The sequence below is a fragment of the Lingula anatina genome, chromosome 6 (genome assembly GCF_051362555.1).
Source record: "Lingula anatina isolate TDL-2025a chromosome 6, LinAna3.0, whole genome shotgun sequence".
In the NCBI taxonomy this organism is placed as follows: Eukaryota; Metazoa; Brachiopoda; class Lingulata; order Lingulida; family Lingulidae; genus Lingula; species Lingula anatina.
Window position 1 is genome coordinate 2,562,696 of NC_141772.1, and position 20,449 is coordinate 2,583,144.

The 20,449-nt window shown below is 35.0% G+C and overlaps 1 protein-coding gene across 1 annotated transcript in view; it reads left to right on the forward strand.

Moving 5' to 3' along the window:
- The window catches only part of LOC106169792 (actin nucleation-promoting factor WAS), a 35,226-nt gene that overhangs the window by 1,842 nt on the left and 12,935 nt on the right, over positions 1–20,449 (forward strand). Inside the window, exons 2-4 of the mRNA XM_087015346.1 lie at positions 3,789–3,929; positions 19,181–19,267; positions 20,087–20,186. Coding sequence (XP_086871472.1) covers positions 3,789–3,929; positions 19,181–19,267; positions 20,087–20,186 — 328 coding nt within the window. The remainder of the gene's footprint in view (positions 1–3,788; positions 3,930–19,180; positions 19,268–20,086; positions 20,187–20,449) is intronic.

The window sequence follows — 20,449 nt, forward strand, 5'->3', positions numbered from 1 at the left end:
TGCTGATCAAAGGTACAGAGGTAGATTGTTATCTAGAACCACCACAGCTCAGGATGTTTATGAGTTTGTGTTGTTTTGAATGCAGTGGTTGTTATAAACAGCAGTTTCCTCATCATAATGAAGACAAAAATAAGTCAGGAAATGGTAAACAATGAGGCTACACAGCTTTCTTACCTGAGGCCAAGTTGATGCCACTAAAGTATTTTGCAAGGCAGTGGGCTTCACAGAGTTTGGAAGATAGTCGATCTATATCTTTTGAAATGCACATGTGCTGTTTGTTTCTTGAAAGAGCTGTTTACCTGGTAGAATGTCATCCTATTTTGCCAGTATTCATAACCAAAAACAAGGTTATTTATAGAATGAGAATTGTTTCCTTGCAGATAAAGTAGTTTCTATTAGCTGGCATCTTATTGACAAGTAAAATCCAGTTGATATTGGCTAGTTTCTATGGCTTCATGCCTATTGTCAAGACATAAAGGAAGGCTTTTAAAATCTATGCTTCAGAATACTAAAGAGTGCAGACATCAGTCAAGGAAAAATACAAAAATTATTTTAAAAATATTTGGAAACCAAGAATTAATTAATAATTCCGCTAGTAATCACTTCTTTTTCTCCTGAAATGCTGTCTTTCTTAAAAATTTCTTCATAATTTTATAAACGTCTTGTCTGCTAACAGATATCAAACCAATGCAATTGGAGACATCCTCCCCCCCACCCCCGGAAGTACCCTAGAAGACTCAGAAGTTTGAATGATGGGAAAAGGTGGCTATGTGTACTGTAAGCTTTTCATTCCAACTCCAGTTCACGTGAAAGACTCATTCTCATTTGATCTCTTCTGGTTTCAGAGTAAAACTCATGTACTGTATCAGGTCAAATTTCATGGCAGGTGCTCTTACTGATAACTGGCTAATTAATGGTATTAATTAAGGCAGGACTGCCCCTGTTCCCCTAGGGTTAATTATCACATACCCTAACCATCACTGTCTGTCAGTTATTTGATGTACTAGAAAAGAGTTTTTCTGTTTTTCTTCCAAAAGATATGAAGTTCAATTACTTCAGTTACTATTGTTTATAGTGAAAAAGACAGTGTGCAGATTACTAATTATAAGATTAATGTGGATCAATTAAGATTATCATGTATATATAAGAATTGTATATGTTCATAATATAATTATCTGATCTGTATAAATTTGTGTCAATGTATTTGAGGTTGTTTCCAGAGCAGAAATGATGTTTTTACATCTTCAAATTGGTATTAAGGTTTAACCCTGGCTTTAGTTGGTACATATTTACACATTATCACCACAGGTTCTGAATCCCCTTCAGCTTACTCTGTAGAAACCTCTATAAATTGATTATAATAGTGGTACTTTAGGAAGTGAACAGTTCAAAGAATTTATCCTCATTAGTACATTGCTGAAATTGAGTCGTTACTTATAACACAAAAGAAAAGTTCAGCTCTATCTTGTCAAATGTTTTTGCAATTTGTATAAAATATTGCTCATTGTTCATTACAAAAGTCCTTTATAATTATGAATTAATTTGTCATTTGTAACTGCTGTGCTCTTATTGGGTTTGACTGATGACACCGAGTTAATTATTGTTGGCACGAAACAGAAACAGCAGTTTATAAACAGATGGATTCATCGTTAGCTGCTAACTTAATTAATGGGCTTCAGTTAATTGGTTCATTAAAATGCCAGAGTGTGCCAGATGAAAATTGAAACTGAAAGCAGTTCCCAGAAGAGTTATGGTTACTGAAATTAAGTTCCAAACTCATTGATGGAATTATTGTTTCTCGCAGAAACCATACACAAAGGATTAAGACATCTCATTCATTTGAAAATTCTTAATATTAATGTATTTAGAAGTGAAGCATATCTCATTTCCACTGTGGAAGAAAATTGGCTAGAGGTTAAGGGAATAAATGAGATTGAGTTCATTACTAGTTCTACTGTACATATATATAAAGTTGGTGCAATGGGTTGAGTATTCAAGAAGGAAACTATGAAAAACAAGATTTTTAACCTAAGGATTTTCATATGCACTTTACAATTGAATTGCATTACCATTCTGGCATATATTTAATTTTCTACCATCTATTTGTTACTGATAAATTACGGATTTGGAAATGAATTCAAAATAGAGAATATGACATGTTAATGTAATTGAGACACATTTTGTGCTTTAATAAACTTATAAATCATAATGTAAACAGACGGGCTTGATGGAGAAGAAAAGTGACTTTGGTGATGGTAGGTAACCAGAAGGTATCACAAATGTTTCTGCCATTCTTTGTGTATCATATTGGTCCTTATCTTGCCTAGTTGTAAGCTTTGACTAGAAGTGGGTGGGGTCCACCCAGGACTGAGTGCTCTTTGTAGTGGATGAAGATATTAGATAGACTTCTTTGAAAACCACGAGTCTCTTGTATTCATAACTTCAATGTAAGTGATAAGGACGGAATGTCAACATCATAAGGATCATTAGATAATTTTGAAACCACTGATAACTTAAGATGGCCGGAAATGTACTGTAGCCTGGTTAGATTGTTTGAAGAGTGACTTTATGATTGTGAATCATAGTTAGTTGATATTGGTAGTCCTACATTGGGAGGGAGGAGGAGGAGGAGGAAGGGGAGTGGGGGGGAAGAGGGATGCTGGCCTGTCTATGTACCTACCCCTCTCTCCTAAACTACATAAAGGAGACATATTGACAAATTGATTACTAGTATGCACTACTGGTAGTAAAAAGAAAAAGAACAGGCAAAATTACTAGTAAAATTGATTTTACGAGAGAATTCTGGGGAATGAACTTCTCAAAAAAAAAAAAAAAAAAAGAACCAGAATAAGCATTATGATAGGAAGAATATTCTGAATCATCAATAGTAACTGTTGGTTGATAGCTTATACAAGAGAATAAACACCGATTCAATTTGCAGCTTACTGCATTCCTAAATCACTGATTTGACGGGATGCAAAAGGATTGTCACTATTTCAATTCAAAAATTGTTATTGAAGTATTTTTCCTGCAAGGAGTGGCATTACATGGGTATATCCAGGGGCCGTCGATTAAGGTCTGATCAGATAGAAGAATTTTCGCCACATTTAAGCGTCCTCTTTAAGGTGCACGCAGCGATAAATTGCATGAATAGGTTTTTTCTTCATTTTATATAACTGCTGACGTAGATATCTCATGATGTGGATAATAAGCAGTTATTTTGTGGATCCGCATTGAGAGGGATTGTGTGAAACCTGTTTGGCCCTCTATTGACAAAATTCTATTTTTCTGGGTCACTACTTCTGTGGTGCTTGAACTTTTAGACAGGGATTTTAACAAGCTTGGTAATTAGGGAGCATCTTTGGTAAAGGGGAGGTTAAACCAGGGCTTTGACATTGAACAACTTTTGAAGAGGGACTGTGCACTTTCACTTTCAGCATGGGATGCTAAGCCAGCTTTGCAACTTGAGGGTTGCTTTTTCTCTTCACTTACTTTAGATTAAAAAAGAAAAAAATGCAAAAAAAAAAAAGAAAGAAAAAATGCTGATTTTTGAGAAATAAGAATGTTTTTCAATGCCCTAAACATATATTCATCAATGTACCCGTATATGTTTCAAATATACTGCTCATCCTTGTTGTTTAAAAAGAAATAATCATTTTTTGAACTTGATCAAACAAATAGCTCTTAACTTAAATTTTTAATGTGTATGCCATACATAATAGCTCCTGATCTTAATGCACATGTATACAGGTACTAGTATATTTCCATATTTCTTGTCCATATTACAGACTGTTGCGACCGCTGTGGTACAGGTGTTTCTGGCCAGCAATCCCCCCGCCCTCAACAGATGGAGCAAACGCTGCACTGGGGTAGCCATGTTCATCAAGGACAACGAGAAACGCTCCTATTTCATCAGGGTGTATGGACTGGTAGGTAGTGTGAAATATGGGGATGTGTGAGCGTGTGCATGTGCACTTGCATAATTTCTGCTCCATATGAGTAAATTAACTGTAGAATATACTGTGTATGATTAAGAAATGTGCATTGTTGTTCATATGCCTGTCTTTTTTTGTGTTTGTGAATTGATAAATGTTTTCCCACCATTGATATTCATGATGTGAGATATTTATGAATACTGTCTACATTTATGTCTTTCTGTCATCATGAACACAAATGGAGGGAAAATTTTCAGCATTTTATGGGTCTTTTTCAGGGTTGACACGAGATTTTGTCTAATACATTTTTATTACTTTAAATGTGTAATTTACATTCCGGAATAATTATGAATTTCTTTGTTTATTATTTGCTGCTGAAGGGCAAACTTCCATTAGAGAAGAGCAGGGATAGATGAAATCCTCCATTAACACACCATTTTAAAACAAATCCACAGGTGCTGATGAGCCTGTTCAACCAAGTGTGAATGGTTTCCTTGTAAACAACAATACTGGAGTGCAGAAATCCTGATATGCACACACATGCAATGTTTTTTCTCCCCTCAGCAATTATTTTATCATAATTTCTACTTTCTTCCCCTGTTTAACAACATATGATTACCATGCTGACCAATTGATGACATGCACAGACATGTACGCAGGTGCTTGATAGTAGGGAATCACAGTGAGCTGTACAGTAGGGTCTAAGTTTGTCTGGGGTAGCGCTAACATTCGCCAATTTAGCCAAATGCTAAAACTGACTTAAATTGGCTAAAGAAAAAGGGCCTGATTTGACATGTTTTAGCCAAATTATAACCATTTTGATAACAAATTGACAAAAATGTGGTGATTTGTCTAAGCGAAAAAAATTGCTAGCGCTACCCCATTTGGTGATTGTATGCCCCCTTCAATACCTGTGGCAAATAAGTGGATATCCTCCTCATAGCTCTCAGTACATTAAGTTGTTAGTTAAATCTTTGAGTGTCACCATTGTTTACTTGAAACAAAATCACAAAATCAATTGGGATATTTGGATAATTTAGAAATGTATACATATACTGGGTGTGACATAAACAGCAGCAAGTTGCATTTCAAAATGCACGTTTCAATGGAATTGCTGTTAGTTATTAAACCACGTCTGATCACATGCTGATTGTTGATTGCAACTAATCAGTTAACAAGGTCTCGGGTTTGGCATATTAATATATTAATATAATCTGTTATTTGTAGATATGTATAATGTGAAATGAAATACGGTAAACATGTCACATGAATGTTAATGAAGTCAGTTGACGGGGTAAAGGTTTATGCATTAAGGAGGGGGGTTAATTTGTTTAAAAAAAAGAAAGAAAAAATATTGCCACCTCTTTTTTTTACTATTTTTTCCACTTGTGCCTTACAGTGTTCAACGTGGCCACATTTAGCAAATGCTTATATCTTGACTTTGCTAGCAAAATTCATGTCCTATTTGTAGCCATATATATCTCAGGATTGGTTTATAAATTTTAAGTGCCTAACTAAAATGATCCAGTTCTTGAAATTCAAAGAAATTTTATCCCAGAATTGATACATGACGTTTTCAATGGAAAGTTTGAAGTATCACATAATTGATTTGGAACATTTGGAAATGAAGCTATCACTTTCATAGTGCTGTAACAGAAGGTTGGTTAAAAAAAAAAAAAGAAAAAACAATGTCATTGTAATTATATTAACAGTGCCAAAGAGCTTTCAGAAGTTACCCAGGGCCTGGATCACATTGACGTACGATGCCATTGTTGATGATGTAATTGTTAATGATGTCATTTTTGATGATGTCATTGTATAGCACCAGCTCACTCTTCATTGACCATCCTGTATGTTATAACTGTCAGTGCCTTGATATTGTTGCTTCATGTATTGGGATGATACTTCAGTTTGTCATGTCAGAGTGTTATAACTTTTAATCTGTTATTCATGTTTATTATGTCATATTGCAACTTTGGTGATTTTGTAACATGTATTGGCTGTCAATTTATGAAATTCCACTGCCTAACAAACAATTTGATGAACAGAATCTCAAATTGAAAATAAAGAATACTGGTTTCTTGTTCATATTGCACAAACTTTTTATTGGTCAGGAATTTTAATGATAGAACTGCAGTGACTGAGAAAAATAGTAATCTTAGAAGGAAATACTGTAGGTAGCACCCAAACTTTTTCTTGGTCTAGAAATTTTTTTGCAGTCTAATTTTTTATGACATTTTACTTAAGATGTAATGTTTGCCCCCTCCTACAAAAATAACGGGTGACCTTGACTATTATCATCGGTTTGGGAGTAGGATGACTGTCTTGTTTATAATGTGTCACATGATGTGGAGTTGGGGGTAACGGTTTGTGAACTGTGATCTGTTATGCAAGTTGACAAAAATAGCTACAATACATAGACCTTTATTGTTTAACTAATAAGATATATGAAAGGATGATGACCTGTTAAAGTTCTGAATTGCAATGGCCCCCCAAAGATAGATTAATTGCACCGTAACAAAAAATAGATACATGTTGGTGAGCATATTTATTTGTAATTTGATAACGTAGTTTTGAGAACAGAAAGATTGTTATATACGGAAAATGTAGTAAAAAGATACTATAATATGTATTTTATTAAAAATAAATTGGAAAAATTATTCAGTTGGAATTTGATGATGCTCTTATCCCCTAGAGTCACGCTGAGCATTCAGGGTGTGGTTTTTGTCATCAAATCTGAACAAATATCCGGAAACCTTCCTAAACTCGGAAAACTTTGTTGATGAAATGTTTACTCAATCACTCGTGTTGTTCCAAGAATTTCAGATAAAAATATGAATGTAATGCATGGTTCACATTTTATCATGTTTGTGATGTAAACTTGTTTGTGAGAGATAGCAGCTGATTGTGTCTGACCCACCATGATGTGCTGATATTGGCCTATTTGTAGTCTCTTGATTTATCCTGTGATCCTCTCCTATCTTGTGCTGGGTCCTCCCCTCCCTCCCCACTCCTCCTCCTCCTCCCTCTCTCTCTCTCTCTCTCTCTCATACACACACACACATGGGCATGTGCATATATGCACACACATATATACATGAGCTTTCTGGTACACAAACACACTTGCTGTATGTGTAAATTTACATGCAAACTCACAAACAACAAGCTGTTATCACTATTCAGTGAGTCAGTGTGACTTTTATATTGATAATGGAGAATAACATTTTTTTCTAAACCAGTTTGGCTAATAATTTGCTAAATTTTGAATTAAGGTAAATAGAATTAAACATTACCAAACCTCAATATACATACTAGTAGATATCAGATGCTATGCAGTTTTTTAAGGCGCCCCATCCTACACTGAATATTTCAATATATATCAATATGAATACAAAGCTCAAGCGCAAAAATAAAAAATTGAGGATTTTCAGTATATTTCTATTTGTTAATAAAATGTCTCAGTAAGTGATAAAAATATGAATAGTGTCCAGTCTAAAGACACTTCATACAGACACATATATCAGAAAACAGACATTACAACTTCAAGGGGGAAAGTCTTGTGGCCACATATTTTTGGTCGTGAAAAATATCCAGAGAGCACAGCTTTTTGACCCTAGTTAAGACACCAAAAAACTTGGCATTTATGGCAATTATTCATTGAGATTGAACAAAGAATTATGTTCTTCGGTGCAATTTTCTGTGAATAAAATTTTTTTCAAGTATTAATGGAATATTGCTGAAAAGTGACATTACTTCAAGTCAGAAAATACAGAGTTTTTCTCTTTGTATATCAAATTGATTAATTAATCTAGTAAAAATAGTAAAATGACTGCAGTGAGTGAGTTTTTTGAAAATTTCAAGCAATTATCATCCTGTGTCATTTCAGCCTCTCCCATTCTTGTGGCTATAGTTATGAATTCCACACAAGATAGTCAAATCCTCAGACCAAAAAAAAAAAAAAAGAAAAGAAAGAAAGAGAAGCAATGTAAAAAAATTCACGTTTTGGCAATTATCGTGGCAGGAGTTTTAGGATTATGTTTAATGGTCACTTGACACCGGTGGAATGCAGGGTAGATGACAAAAATTATATTTTTGGTCACTTAGTCCAGAGGTCAGATAAAGGTGGCAGTTGGTAATTGATTTTTTTTTTTTTTTTTTTTTTTTTTTTGTACATTTCAGCTTTGAAAAGTCAATGCCCTGCACCCATTTTGAAAGAGATTTTAACCTTTAAAAAATGTATTCACATCTTGACCATCTGTAAAAAAATTAATATTTGATACTGTACAACACAAACTCTGCATCCATAATTAGATCCACTTTAATTGTGCAGAACTAATGATAAGACATCTGTGAACAGATCGAATCAATGGTAGAAGTAGATGCAGATTGACCATCTTACATGTGCAGGAACAAAATCTTAAATTTATCTCATGCTGTAAAAGAAATGTAAATAACCAAATACATAAAAGTTGATTTGTGTAATTGTCATTTATAAAGAATACAAAAGATTTAAAGTAGATTTTAAGTCAACTTTTTGCAGATTAGATGAACATCATTGCTGTCTGGTAAGCCAAGCAGGGGGATGATTTTAGGGTGTAGAGAGTTGGTATATGTTTACCAGCAATTATAGGGGAGTCAGAAGGAACGAAGACACTATAAACTGTATATTATAAAGTTCACACAAACAACCCGTGCCATTCTGCTATGATTACAGTTATATGTAGATAAAAAAGAAACAGGTACTGGGACATGTTCATTTGTGCACATAATCAGCTTTTTGCATGCAAAATGAGCAGAAACACCTGTACAATAAAAGGTGTATCCCTGTGTGGAATGTAAATGACCAGTTGTGGACATTTGGAGAGACAGGTGACAGGGCAGCGCTTGGACGTGGTCACTGCTTTGGACATAGCGGTCAGTGCAAGGACATCTTTAGCAATGCATGGATTTTTATCTCAGTCTGCCTTTTTTTTTGCCTGTGTTAAAAGTTGTTTGTTTCTTTAAAAGAACTTATTTGTGTGATCGTTTGCTCCATTATTTGCTTCTTTATTTATTTATCTTATTTATTCATTTATTCTGAAATCCTTCATTCATTCCTTAATATCTTATACCAAAGCATCTGCTTCTTCCCCAGTAACAGATGTTCAAGCACCTGTTATGAAAAATCCCACCTTCCATAACAGCAGGAGATCTGGCCCTTCCTGTGAACTAAATGTCCATCTCTCTATCACTGTAATGGTCAAGGAAATTTCCTGTGCTGACCACATCACTGGTGTGCTATCAGTACCATTGGTGGTCTTCTCTACTTTGTATGTCTTCTGATCACTTCCTGCAGTTACCACAACATATTTCACTCTGGTCTGGTATTACTCATCACCTCAGACATGCTTCTCACATCTTCTCCTCTCTCTCTCTCTCTCCTCCCCCCCCCCCCCCCAAAAAAAGAATATATATTTATTAATAAATGAAAGAAAAACAGTGAATAGATGAATAAAAGTACCAAGAATGAGTAAATAATGAAGAAGTTAATAAATGGATCGATGAATTAATGAGTTAATTGATTAATTAAAGGCATACACAAATGTTATATTATTTTACTATTCCTGTATATGTGTTATTTGTCGGCTACACACACACACACACATACACACACACACACACACACACACACACACACACACACACACTTAGGCACAAAAAAGGGAGAGAATTTGCAAAATAATCCTGTTGGCCAACAACTTTGTCTTATGTCATGTTTTTGACAGTTTCATGAGATAAGAAGTTCAGGGACTTCCTCCTCCGCCTCCCATTTCCCTCACCTGCGGTTGTCTGGAGTTAGGGCCCTGAGGAGTTTGTCAGAGTTTGATTATTTATGATATCTTTTATATTTGCTCATTGCATGGCAGTGCATATATATTTCATCTGTTGTTTTTTTTTTTTTTTTTTTTTTTTTTGTTTTTTAATCATGGAGGAAGTGTTTCGTGGTAATTTATCAAGAACTATAAATAAATAAGTTGTTAGGTTGATGAAGAAGAATGATGATTTTAACAAATGAATGTAAATGAAAAAGTGAAAATGAAAAGTCATGGGACATATTATATTTTCAAAAAAGAGCAGACAGAAAGCTCTTATTTCTCCCCATCACTCACAGAACATACTTGTATGTTATTACTCATCAGCCAATGTTGAACAGGGACCACGAGAAAGAGATGAAAGTAAGAGAGAGAGAGAGAATACAGCCCCCCCCCCCCTTAAAATGTTATTGTATTACTCATACAAGTCTATACTGTATTTGTGGTCAGACAATTCCTAACCACAGACAAGGCTCACTTCTCCATTCTTGTCCTGTGAGACAATGACTTATCTTCCCGAATTAAATTTCCAGTATGTTTTCATATGTGATGGTATATTACTCATCATTTGGAGAAAAAGGGTAATTTTTATTCAAGAAAATGTATCATACACTGAACTGAAACTGCAAATTGCACCATACAGCTCATCAACTTTTTTTTTTTTTTTTGGAGGGGGGATTTTTGATGCATGACTTGATTACTTTATTGTGCAAAGTCATTGCTGCTTTGTTAAAATATTTTCAAAATGTCAGCATCTTTCATCATTGTCATCTTCATACATGTACAGACTGATGGATGTTGGCTGTTGAAAATTTAAAAAAATATATAAAAAAATATATTGCCCTTCTTTATAAATCTATGGAGTTTTGACTTCGGCATGTCTGTGGTAACGGTAAAAAGTCAAACGGTTGATTGGAATTCCTTGGTGGTAACTGTGCCAGAATGGGATGACTTCCATATCTTTAGAATGGGCAGGTCTAAGTGCAGGCCAAAAGAATGCAGACTAAAGACCAGAATAATGCAGACTATATGTTGTGTAGAAGAAGTTAACTACCGGGTGCTGCCAGTATTTCCCTATTATAATTATCTAATTTGGTCTTTTCGATTAATGTGTGTATGCCTGTGTATTTGTGGCAAAAAAGGGGCATATAATCTTAAATTTTGTGGCAGGTGGTTGAGAAATATTGCAGCATAGTATTATGGTGTATAAAAAGATGCCAGATGTCAATGATATTCAATAATCTCTCCATGTCAGATGCCAGTGTGGTCTGTTGGAAGATGTGACAATGTGGTAATCGGAGATAAACTTCATGCCAAAAATGTGACAGTTGGTAGAGAAACCTGTTTTAAATAAACAACTGAAGTCAAAATCTAGTAATATGTGACAGTGAAAGGATGGGGGTTCCCCCCCCCCCCCCCTACTACGCCTTTTCTTGGCAAAAATGTGCTTTTTAGTGTAATGACTTACTTGTAGTTAGAAAGTGCATGTGCGTGTGGGCACTTGCATGTGGCCGTGTGTGTATTGACACAGATTATATATATTAGAGTGACATTTCTCTTGTTATTAAATAAAGTCCTTTTCTCTCCCAGTGTCCCCGAGTAAACCCTTCCTGTAATTATCTCTGTGCTCCATAAATTTCATGATTTAGCTAACTGACACTTGTATCTCATTTTGTGTCTCAGTTCACAGGATTGTCAGATGCAAATAAGAATTTATTTTCTCAGCAGTTCATTAATTTTGTAGCAGTACAAGAATTGAATTTCTAACCGACATTAAGGTTTGGGAAACAAGGTTTGGTTGTTAACCAGATCATGTTTTTAAAGGGTTTGTCCCTATTAATAGGAAGATATGAGAGGAGTGAGGGTCAATCCCAGGCTTCTAAATGATTCTGTTGTGGTTGGTTGAGAAAACGTTTGTTGTTAGAGAAAATCATATTTCTTATTTAGCCATGTGTTTTCTGTACATCCTTGGTGGAAAGAGAGTTGTATATATCACTGTTATCCTGTACATCATACATTTTGGCAGAGCAATGGAACTTGACTTTTTTTCATGGATTGGAGAAATTACTCTGATATGTCTAGACAACACTGCTTTGAGGTTTTTTTAACAGTAACAGTCTTTGATAAAAAATTGTGAATCATGATATCTGCCTTAAGAAAGTTTGTGGGGGATTTTGATGGATTGGAGAAATCGCTTTGATATGTCTTATACATCACTGCTCTCTGTTTTTATGTACAGACACAGATGTGTCTGTACATATTGCCATCACCTGCGTCTGTCGTCGCCGTCGCCGTCGCCGATCATGTCGCCGTCGCCGTGCACTTTCAGCGTTAACACCATAAGTGGAAGACAGTTTTACTTTTTGGCTTTATATTTACAGAGCTGACTAATATTCATAAAACGCAGGGCAAGTTCGAAAATCAGCATGATCGGGCCATTATTGTAGAATTTATGCTGTTTTTGCACTTTTTAGCATATGTGCAACACTGTTAACACATTTCAAGGAAAACCGATAGGCCTGTTGTCATGAAACTCACAGGAGTAATCAATCTTACTAAAATGCAGGTCAAGTTCGAAAATCGGCATGATCTGGCCACTATTTTAGTAGTTATGCTGTTTTTTTTTCACTTTTCAGCATATGTGCAACACTGTTAACACATTTCAAGGAAAACCGATAGACCTGTTGTCATGAAACTCACAGGAGTAATTAATCTTACTAAAACGCAGGTCAAGTTCGAAAATCAGCATAATCAGGCAATTATTTTATACGTTATGCTGTTTTTTCACATTTCCTCAGATTCAATTCTTAGGCATGTTAACAGTCTCATTATTTAACTAATAAGATTCGTAAAAGTGTTTGTTTGACATTTCCTGCATCTTTACAACATTGTTAGTTGATTATATAAAAATGATGGTAAACTTGTTATCATGTATTGTATAATAGAGTTTCAAAAATGGAAATAAACTCATATCATTGCAGTTTGTCAGATTCATTCATTCACTATGTTCAGAAACTCAGAATGGAGGAAATTGGACATTAAACACTGTTCTATTGATATTTTTCCCATCTCATCAATTTTCTTAGTTGATCATGTATAAATGGCAGTAAATTGTTAATTTTGTTATATGTTGAAAAATTGTTAAAAATGGAAAAAAACACATTTCAGGACAGTGCTGTCTTGTCTACATTTTGGCATTTTCAAGGTGTGACTTTGAAGTTCCTTGGGCCTGAAGACCTTTGCTAGGAACATTTTCTGAATATCCATGATACTAATATTTTATTATTAAAAATTGATGGTAATTATCCTGTTAAACATTATGTAATATTGCATCAAAATTTGAAGAAACCCCTATTTTGGACACTGCTCCCATGATGACCATTTAAGGAAAACCATGTCACTTACTGTTCTCAAACTTACAGGAAGAAACATGGGACTTAAATAAAGCTTCAGTGGGCAATGCAGTCTATTTGGTAAATTTTTTTGGCAGTTAATCAGTTTTTTGTGAAAATTTAATTTTTCACATATTGGCATTTTCAAGGTGTGACTTAAGAACCTCCACGAGCTTGAAGACCCATGCTAATCACATTTTCTGAAAATCCATGATATGGATCTTTTATTATTAAAAACTGATGGTCATTATGCTGTTAAGCATTACGTAATATTGCATTAAAATAGAAGAAAACACAATTTTGGGTGCTGCTGCCATGATGACCATTATGGAAAAACCATGTTACTTATGATTGTCAAACTTTCAAAAAAGAAACAAAGGAATAAAATGCAGCCTGAGTTGGAAAAGCAGTCTAATTGGCTTCTTTTTCTGAAGTTATACATTTTAGTGAAATATTCATTTTTATCATGTTGGCATATTCACTGTGGGACTTGAAGCTCCCATGGACATGAAGCCAAATGGTAATCAAATTTTTTACATGTCCATGCTATTTATAGTCAATAATCAAAAATTGGTGATAATTATTCTATAATTTATTATGTAATGTTACATCAAAATTGACAAAAATCTTTTTGCACTGCTACTACAAACATTATGAAAAGAAAACTGTGTTACTTATTATTATTTTCAACTTACAAGTATGATTCTTAGGATTGGCATGCAGTTCAAATAAGAAAGCCAGCTCAAATGGGTTATCATTTATTATTGAATTTAAGCAGTTTTATGTGAAATTTTCATTTCTCTCATTCTGGCATTTTCAAAGTGTGAACTTAAACTCCCATGGGCCTGAAGCCTCACGCTTGTTACACATTTCACTTACATTGGTATTACCTGTTGAGCATAATTAAAATTTGATGTTGAATTTGCAGTTAAGCATAATGTACTTTTGCATCAGAATTGACAGTAGCCTGTTTTGTGCATTGTTATTGTCTGCTTTTTGTCTGTACATTTGACAGCTTTGCTGCCTTGTTGTTTTTTAACAGTAACCCTTCCTTGAGAAGATTACAGCACTGTACAGAAAAATTAAATAATAGATAAACAATGACGGTCTTAATTTCTAAGTTAAAAAAATTAGTTAATGGTATCCTTTTTTTTTCACTTGGTTATATATTGATACTAAATTTGTCATTAGCATGTAAAAACTACAATGTACAACACACAATTTGAACAGGGAAATAAGAAGAAAGTCTTCTTTGTTAGATTGGCACCGATTTTTGTCAGGGAATGTTTCATGCAGTTTTCTTTTGCTCTCCAGCTATGCTTCGAGTATCGCCACAAAACAACGGGGCTCTTCAGAGGGACCAATGACTCTGCTAGTTTAGTACAGGGATGAATGCCTTTTATAGACAATTTGGCGTGAAAATAATAGATCATACAACGTGTAAGAATGTGGCTTTGGGAACTTGGGGTAAAGAAGAAAAGAAAAAAAAAGGAAAGAAGAATTCTCAACCTCTTTCGTTATTAAAAAAAAAGTGATGGGATTATTTTCCACTTTACGTTTTATCCTACCTGTAAAATTGTCTCCCATGTTTTGAGATTGATAATTTCAAAATGCACTTTACCAGAAGTAGGTAAGGAAGAAAATTACAGGGGTTGGCCGGTTGTGGAATGTTAGACTTTCAAATTATGGTGTTTTTAAGAAAAAGAACTGGATTAGGGAGGGAGCATGTAGAGTTGAAATCAAGCAGTTTGTCTGAAACATGCATTATAAAATTGCTAGCAAATGATAATGATTATCCCCCCTGCCCCCTCCGAAAAAAAAAATTATCTTTAAAAATTGTTCACCGTAATAGAAATTAAAACAATTGAATGATGTCTATAATCAGGTTAAGATAATGAAACTCACATGATAGAAAAGGATGGATGGATGGATAAATGAATGGATAAGAGAGGGAGAGAGAGATCACATTGTTTGCTGAGACATTGCATTAACTAGAGTTTATTTAAAAATTCTCACATTTGGACTCAGAATTCACCATACACCCCTATGTTACAATCCGATATGATCCCATGAGAGTTTGTTGATTACTAATAGCACTAATGGTATTTTTACTGGCCAGGATGTTTATGGCCACTACTGCTTGTGTTTATGGGGTGTATGAAGTGTTTTCCGGGGGATCCAATTTCAGGGAGATTTTTTGCTTTTCATTTTTTTTCCTGTGAAGAATTCTAACAGTACCATACTTGACCACCTGACTGTTATACACACTCCATTTTTAAAAATGGACTTCCTTTTATGAATGAAGAAGGTCTGTAAGGTTAAACTGTGAAAAACGTGGGTTACAAAAATAATAAATCATTCAAACTTCCTAATTCTATTTAATTGTGTTTTTGTTCGTTTTAAGATATAAATTTAAGATTGTTTATAATTTGTAGCTTGCAAGTGCTTGGTGTCAGTCGGTCATTTTAAGTCACTGTTTTGCTAATAGTTGTATAAAGAATTGAAATATATCAAAAGTCTTCAGTGTTCAGCTATACTTGTTATTATTTCAGCAAGAAGGTCAAAGTATTTCAAGGTCAGACTCGACCCTGGTCAAAACAGACAATTTATAACACTGATATCTGGTGAAATAACTTTATCTGACCTATGACAGACCCAGATTGGACAGGATAAACATTTCATCCATTTTCAATAATAGCAACCAAAACGTTGCCACTTATTTTCAAGTTGAAAAGTCTAAAGTTCACCTGACCTCTTACACAAGGTCCGAGTTGTAAATTACTCACCAGACGTTTTTTTTTTTTTTTTTTTTTTTTTTTTTTTTTTTTTTTTTTATGAGATAGAGAGAGAGGGGGGCCATAGAGAGGTTCATTGTCTGTCTGATTCTTTTATCAGACTGTAAAATCTTGAAGCATTCAGTTGAGAAATTTATCCGAAATGTTTTGAAGTCCTGAGATCCGTATATTTCCCCGTGAAATATTTTAAGAAAAAAAGAAGAATGCAGCATTAGTGGAGTTCATTCAGGGGCTGTCTTAATATTAGTCTTCTTTTATACTGGTATACTAGTAGGTAGGAATACGTGATATTTTATTTATTTATTTATTTATTTATTTATTTATGTCACAGTTTTTCCCACTCTTTGTACCCCTGGACACTGTCCACGTCTACTGTCATATCTACTTAGACTGTCATGCCTTACCTGAAATTCCTTACCCCCCCCCCCCCCCCCCCCACCTCACCTCCACAGGGTTACATTAATTGACATGTCTTAACCTGAAATTCTTTACCCCCTACACTGCACATTGCCAGGGTTACAGTAAGTGGCATAAACTGCATTATTTGCCACCTGTTAATGAAAGCTTACCTCAGGAATTTCACCATCTAACAATAAATGTGTTGATGACAGAGAAATAGGATCACTTTGTTAATAGTAAAGGAAGGGGGGCCCATCTGTCCTATGTTATTGAATATGACCACCCCCACCACTCTGTGGTCCACCACCACCAGTCATGATATTTAACAGAGAATCCGTGCCATTTAGAAGTAATTGCTCCCTGTGTGAAATGAAATCTTATATTAACTTCACCTCTATTCTATTATAAGATGAAATTATGATAGAGAATGAGGAACACTCCACTGTCTGGCCCGGGAGGGAAGAATTTTCTCTGCCGTGTTGAGGAATCTGAGTCAGAATCTGAGTCTGGTTCCACCTCTAACCTGAGAATGTGCTGTTAATACTTAAAACGCTTGCAAAACACTTGCAAGTAAGTTGAAAACAGGGGAACCCTGCGTTGAAGCCTGATAACTGAAGGGTGGTTTGAGTTCCATAACACTCCAAAATAGACTGAACTAATAGCAACCGATAGGAGCTTGATTAAATACTGTCTGGAGGAGAGAAAATAAACACGGCTATAAAACTTTCGTTTACTGTGTTTAAAGCTTGATTTATTGCTACAGAAAACAAACAGAGTTATAAAACTCTGGTTTCATTAGTACACTTGCACTTCAGTTTTTTTTTACAGATCCCAAATATCCCCCAAAAATGTAAAAAGGGTACTTTTAGTTCTGTTTCAATGTTTTTTTTTTTTTTTTTTCACAATGTGTATGGTATAAATATGTGTAAGTGTACGACCCTATTCCCAGAGATTAGTTCGATCCAACTAGATCAACCTAACTCCTTGGGGGTTCACGTTAAATAGCTGTCAGCCAAGCGGGCACGAAAGTTAATTGCCCCCTTACAGCTTGTAGTAGGGGGGACAGACATTTAAGCCGGATTATCTGACAGTAATCTAGTGAGACTCCTTACGGGAATAGATTGATCTAAAATCTATGGGAATGCGTCCTAAGTGCGATTATATTCCTGACCCTTGCTGGCAGTCCATTTGTTCCCTTAATCAACTCTTCCAATTAATCACCATGCTAACCACCATGCTAACCACATTAACTTAAACATTATGCACTGAGTGATTAGAATTAAGTCATTTTCTTCTGACAATAAGTCTGGAATATTGAGTTTTGCAAGAAGTTAAAATAATGCTAGATCAGCTGCAACCATGGCTCTATTTCAAGAAAATTAAAAACTATGGGATCAAAGTCTGGATAAAGAACAGTTTTAGTGTCTGTATATTACTTGGGGTTGGGGTTGGGAGGCAGTAAAACAGTTACAGCTAACTTTTACTGCTACGTTACTGGTGCTTATGCACTGTTGCCTCCCAAAATCTTTCAAGATTGTTGGAGAAATTTGTGTGTGAAATATTGCAGTGGTGTTAATGTGTCTTGAGCTCTGGGTCTCCCACCCACAGTGTACTGGGCTAATGTAATACTGTTGATCTTGGGCTGTAAAATTACCTCACTGAGAATGAGTACTCGTGCACTAATGTCCTAAAGTAGTTACAAAGAAAAATAATTGGAAGTGTATTCCCCCTCCCCTAAAAAAAAAAAAAAAAAAACCCTTCACAATGATATGTTTGAAATATGAAATTGTATATTTGATAAAATTGTTAGTTTACCCAACTGAAAAAAAAACAGAAAATTGAAAGTGTTCATATTATCCCCTTATCCACTTGGGATGAGTTCACAACTTCACATAAGATAGGGATGAGTTCACTTGGGATATGGATGATTTCACGTGGGATAGACAGGAGAGTTACATGAGAGAGAGATGAGTTCACTTGGGATAGGGATGAGTTTATGCTGGGTAGGGATGAATTCACATGTGGTGGGACTGGACCTTTGTTAAGTCCAATAGAGTATAGTTACATTTGATGATTTCTTTAGCAGAGTGAAGGCTGTTATGAAGTACTTTTAACATATTTAAAAAATGCAATTTTTGTGGCTGTAAGTGGGGTTTTTTTTGGGTATTTATATATTTTTCCAAGTAACTTGAAATTTATATGCCTCACCATTGAAATTTAGAAGTTAAATTGTTGTAAGGCAACCTGAGACATGTTAAATTTTTAAAAGTCATGCAAAGCTTGCTGCATGACTGATCTGGAACCATTCTTTATTTGAACTAAGTAGAATTGTGGTCTTGTGTCTGACATTTTTAAAATGTCTTTGACGCTGAATTAAGTGTTGAGTAACTTCATCTAATTTTCAGGTGGTCCTAGGGGTTTCAATTGCTTTTGTTTTCCTGTTTTGTGGCTTTTGCATCTATTTCTGTGCTCAGTTATGTTACTGTGAGTGATGGCCACCCAGTCAGAATATGCGTGGCTTAGTTAAAAGAAAAAAAACAAAACAACTGTAGACACTTGTGTTTGAAATTTGATCCAGTTTTTAAACTGGGCTGGGAAATTTTAGCCATATACTGATCATATTCTAATTTTTGGAGAAAAATGTTGGATTTTTTTTTCATTGATTACATAATGTGATATGATATAGGTTTCCATTAACTTTATCGATGTTTTATATGATTTTTCATCCAGAAACCTAAATATAATATCATAGTATAAAACAATAATTTAAGTTAATAGAAAAATTAATATCCCTTATTTGTTTCCAGACCCAGGGACTGTTGTGGGAACAGGAGCTGTACAATGGGTTCAAGTACAAGACTCCCCGGCCTTACTTCCATACCTTTGATACTGATGTAAGTATACTCCACCAAGCAGAGAGAGAGAGAGAGAGAGAGAGAGAGAGAGAGAGAGAGAGAGAGAGAGAGGGGGGGGGGGATCAGGGATGAAAACTGTTTGTCTCACTTAGTATATGTTTACAAAGGTTTTTTCCTCCAGCCCTCTGGTTTATCTTACAAAAACAAATTTAGCCCCCCCAAAAAATTAAGCCCCAAAAATTGGTCTGCATTCTTTTTCTGTACATGATAAAGCCATGGCAGTCCATGTTAATAACCATGTAATTTTTTTTATATATATATTTTATAGATAATTTATCAATTTCATCAAATGATTAGGTCAAGTAGGCTAAACCCTTGGTCTGACAGTTTAGACCAGTTTTTGTGAAACAGGTCCCTGGTTTTCAGTCTAATGCAATGTAAAACACATTCTTCACATCACACCTACCACATTCTACTCCAATTTTCTCTTAGATTGTGGTAGGTGCTTTAGATTTTCAAAAACTTTTTTCTGATATTTTAACTTTTCTAGATTTATTGCTTTGTCAGACTCTCACAACAATTTACTTTCAAAGTCAGATCACTTGAAACAGATTTGAATGAGCTATTCTAAATATTACCAAAAACTCATGTTGTTCAGACATAATTGACATAATAGTATATAAATATATTTTTTCTATTGAAAGAGTAAAATGTTTTTACACAAGTTTTTACTTGTCTAGATTTTGCCAAATAAAAAGATGTACGTCATTTAGGTAAGAATAATTTGATACGATTAAATGGAAAAAGGAGATAAAGAGCGAACAAATTTTGTGACCTCCACATCATTTGTTCTTCCAGGACTGCCCCGCTGGACTGAACTTTGCCAATGAGAATGAGGCCGAGCGTTTCCAGAAGGCCGTGGAGGTGAAGCTGCAGGAGAAGGCCAGGAGGAGGACTGGTACGATAGGAATATTCATTGAGTTTCAGGGATAATCCTGGGCCGCGCGATTGCGCCAAATGCGCGACCCTTTTCTGAAAGGCGCAAGTAAAATTTTAACCTGCGCCATACGGGCGCGTACAAAAAGCATGCGCTTTTATTTTCTTAGTAAAGATCTACGTACATCATGGTGTCGCTCGAAGTACGCGTAGCGATGCTGTTAGGGCTGACACATGACCCGTTTCACAAAAAGTATCGAAATTGAAACAGTCCTAGCTCTTGCG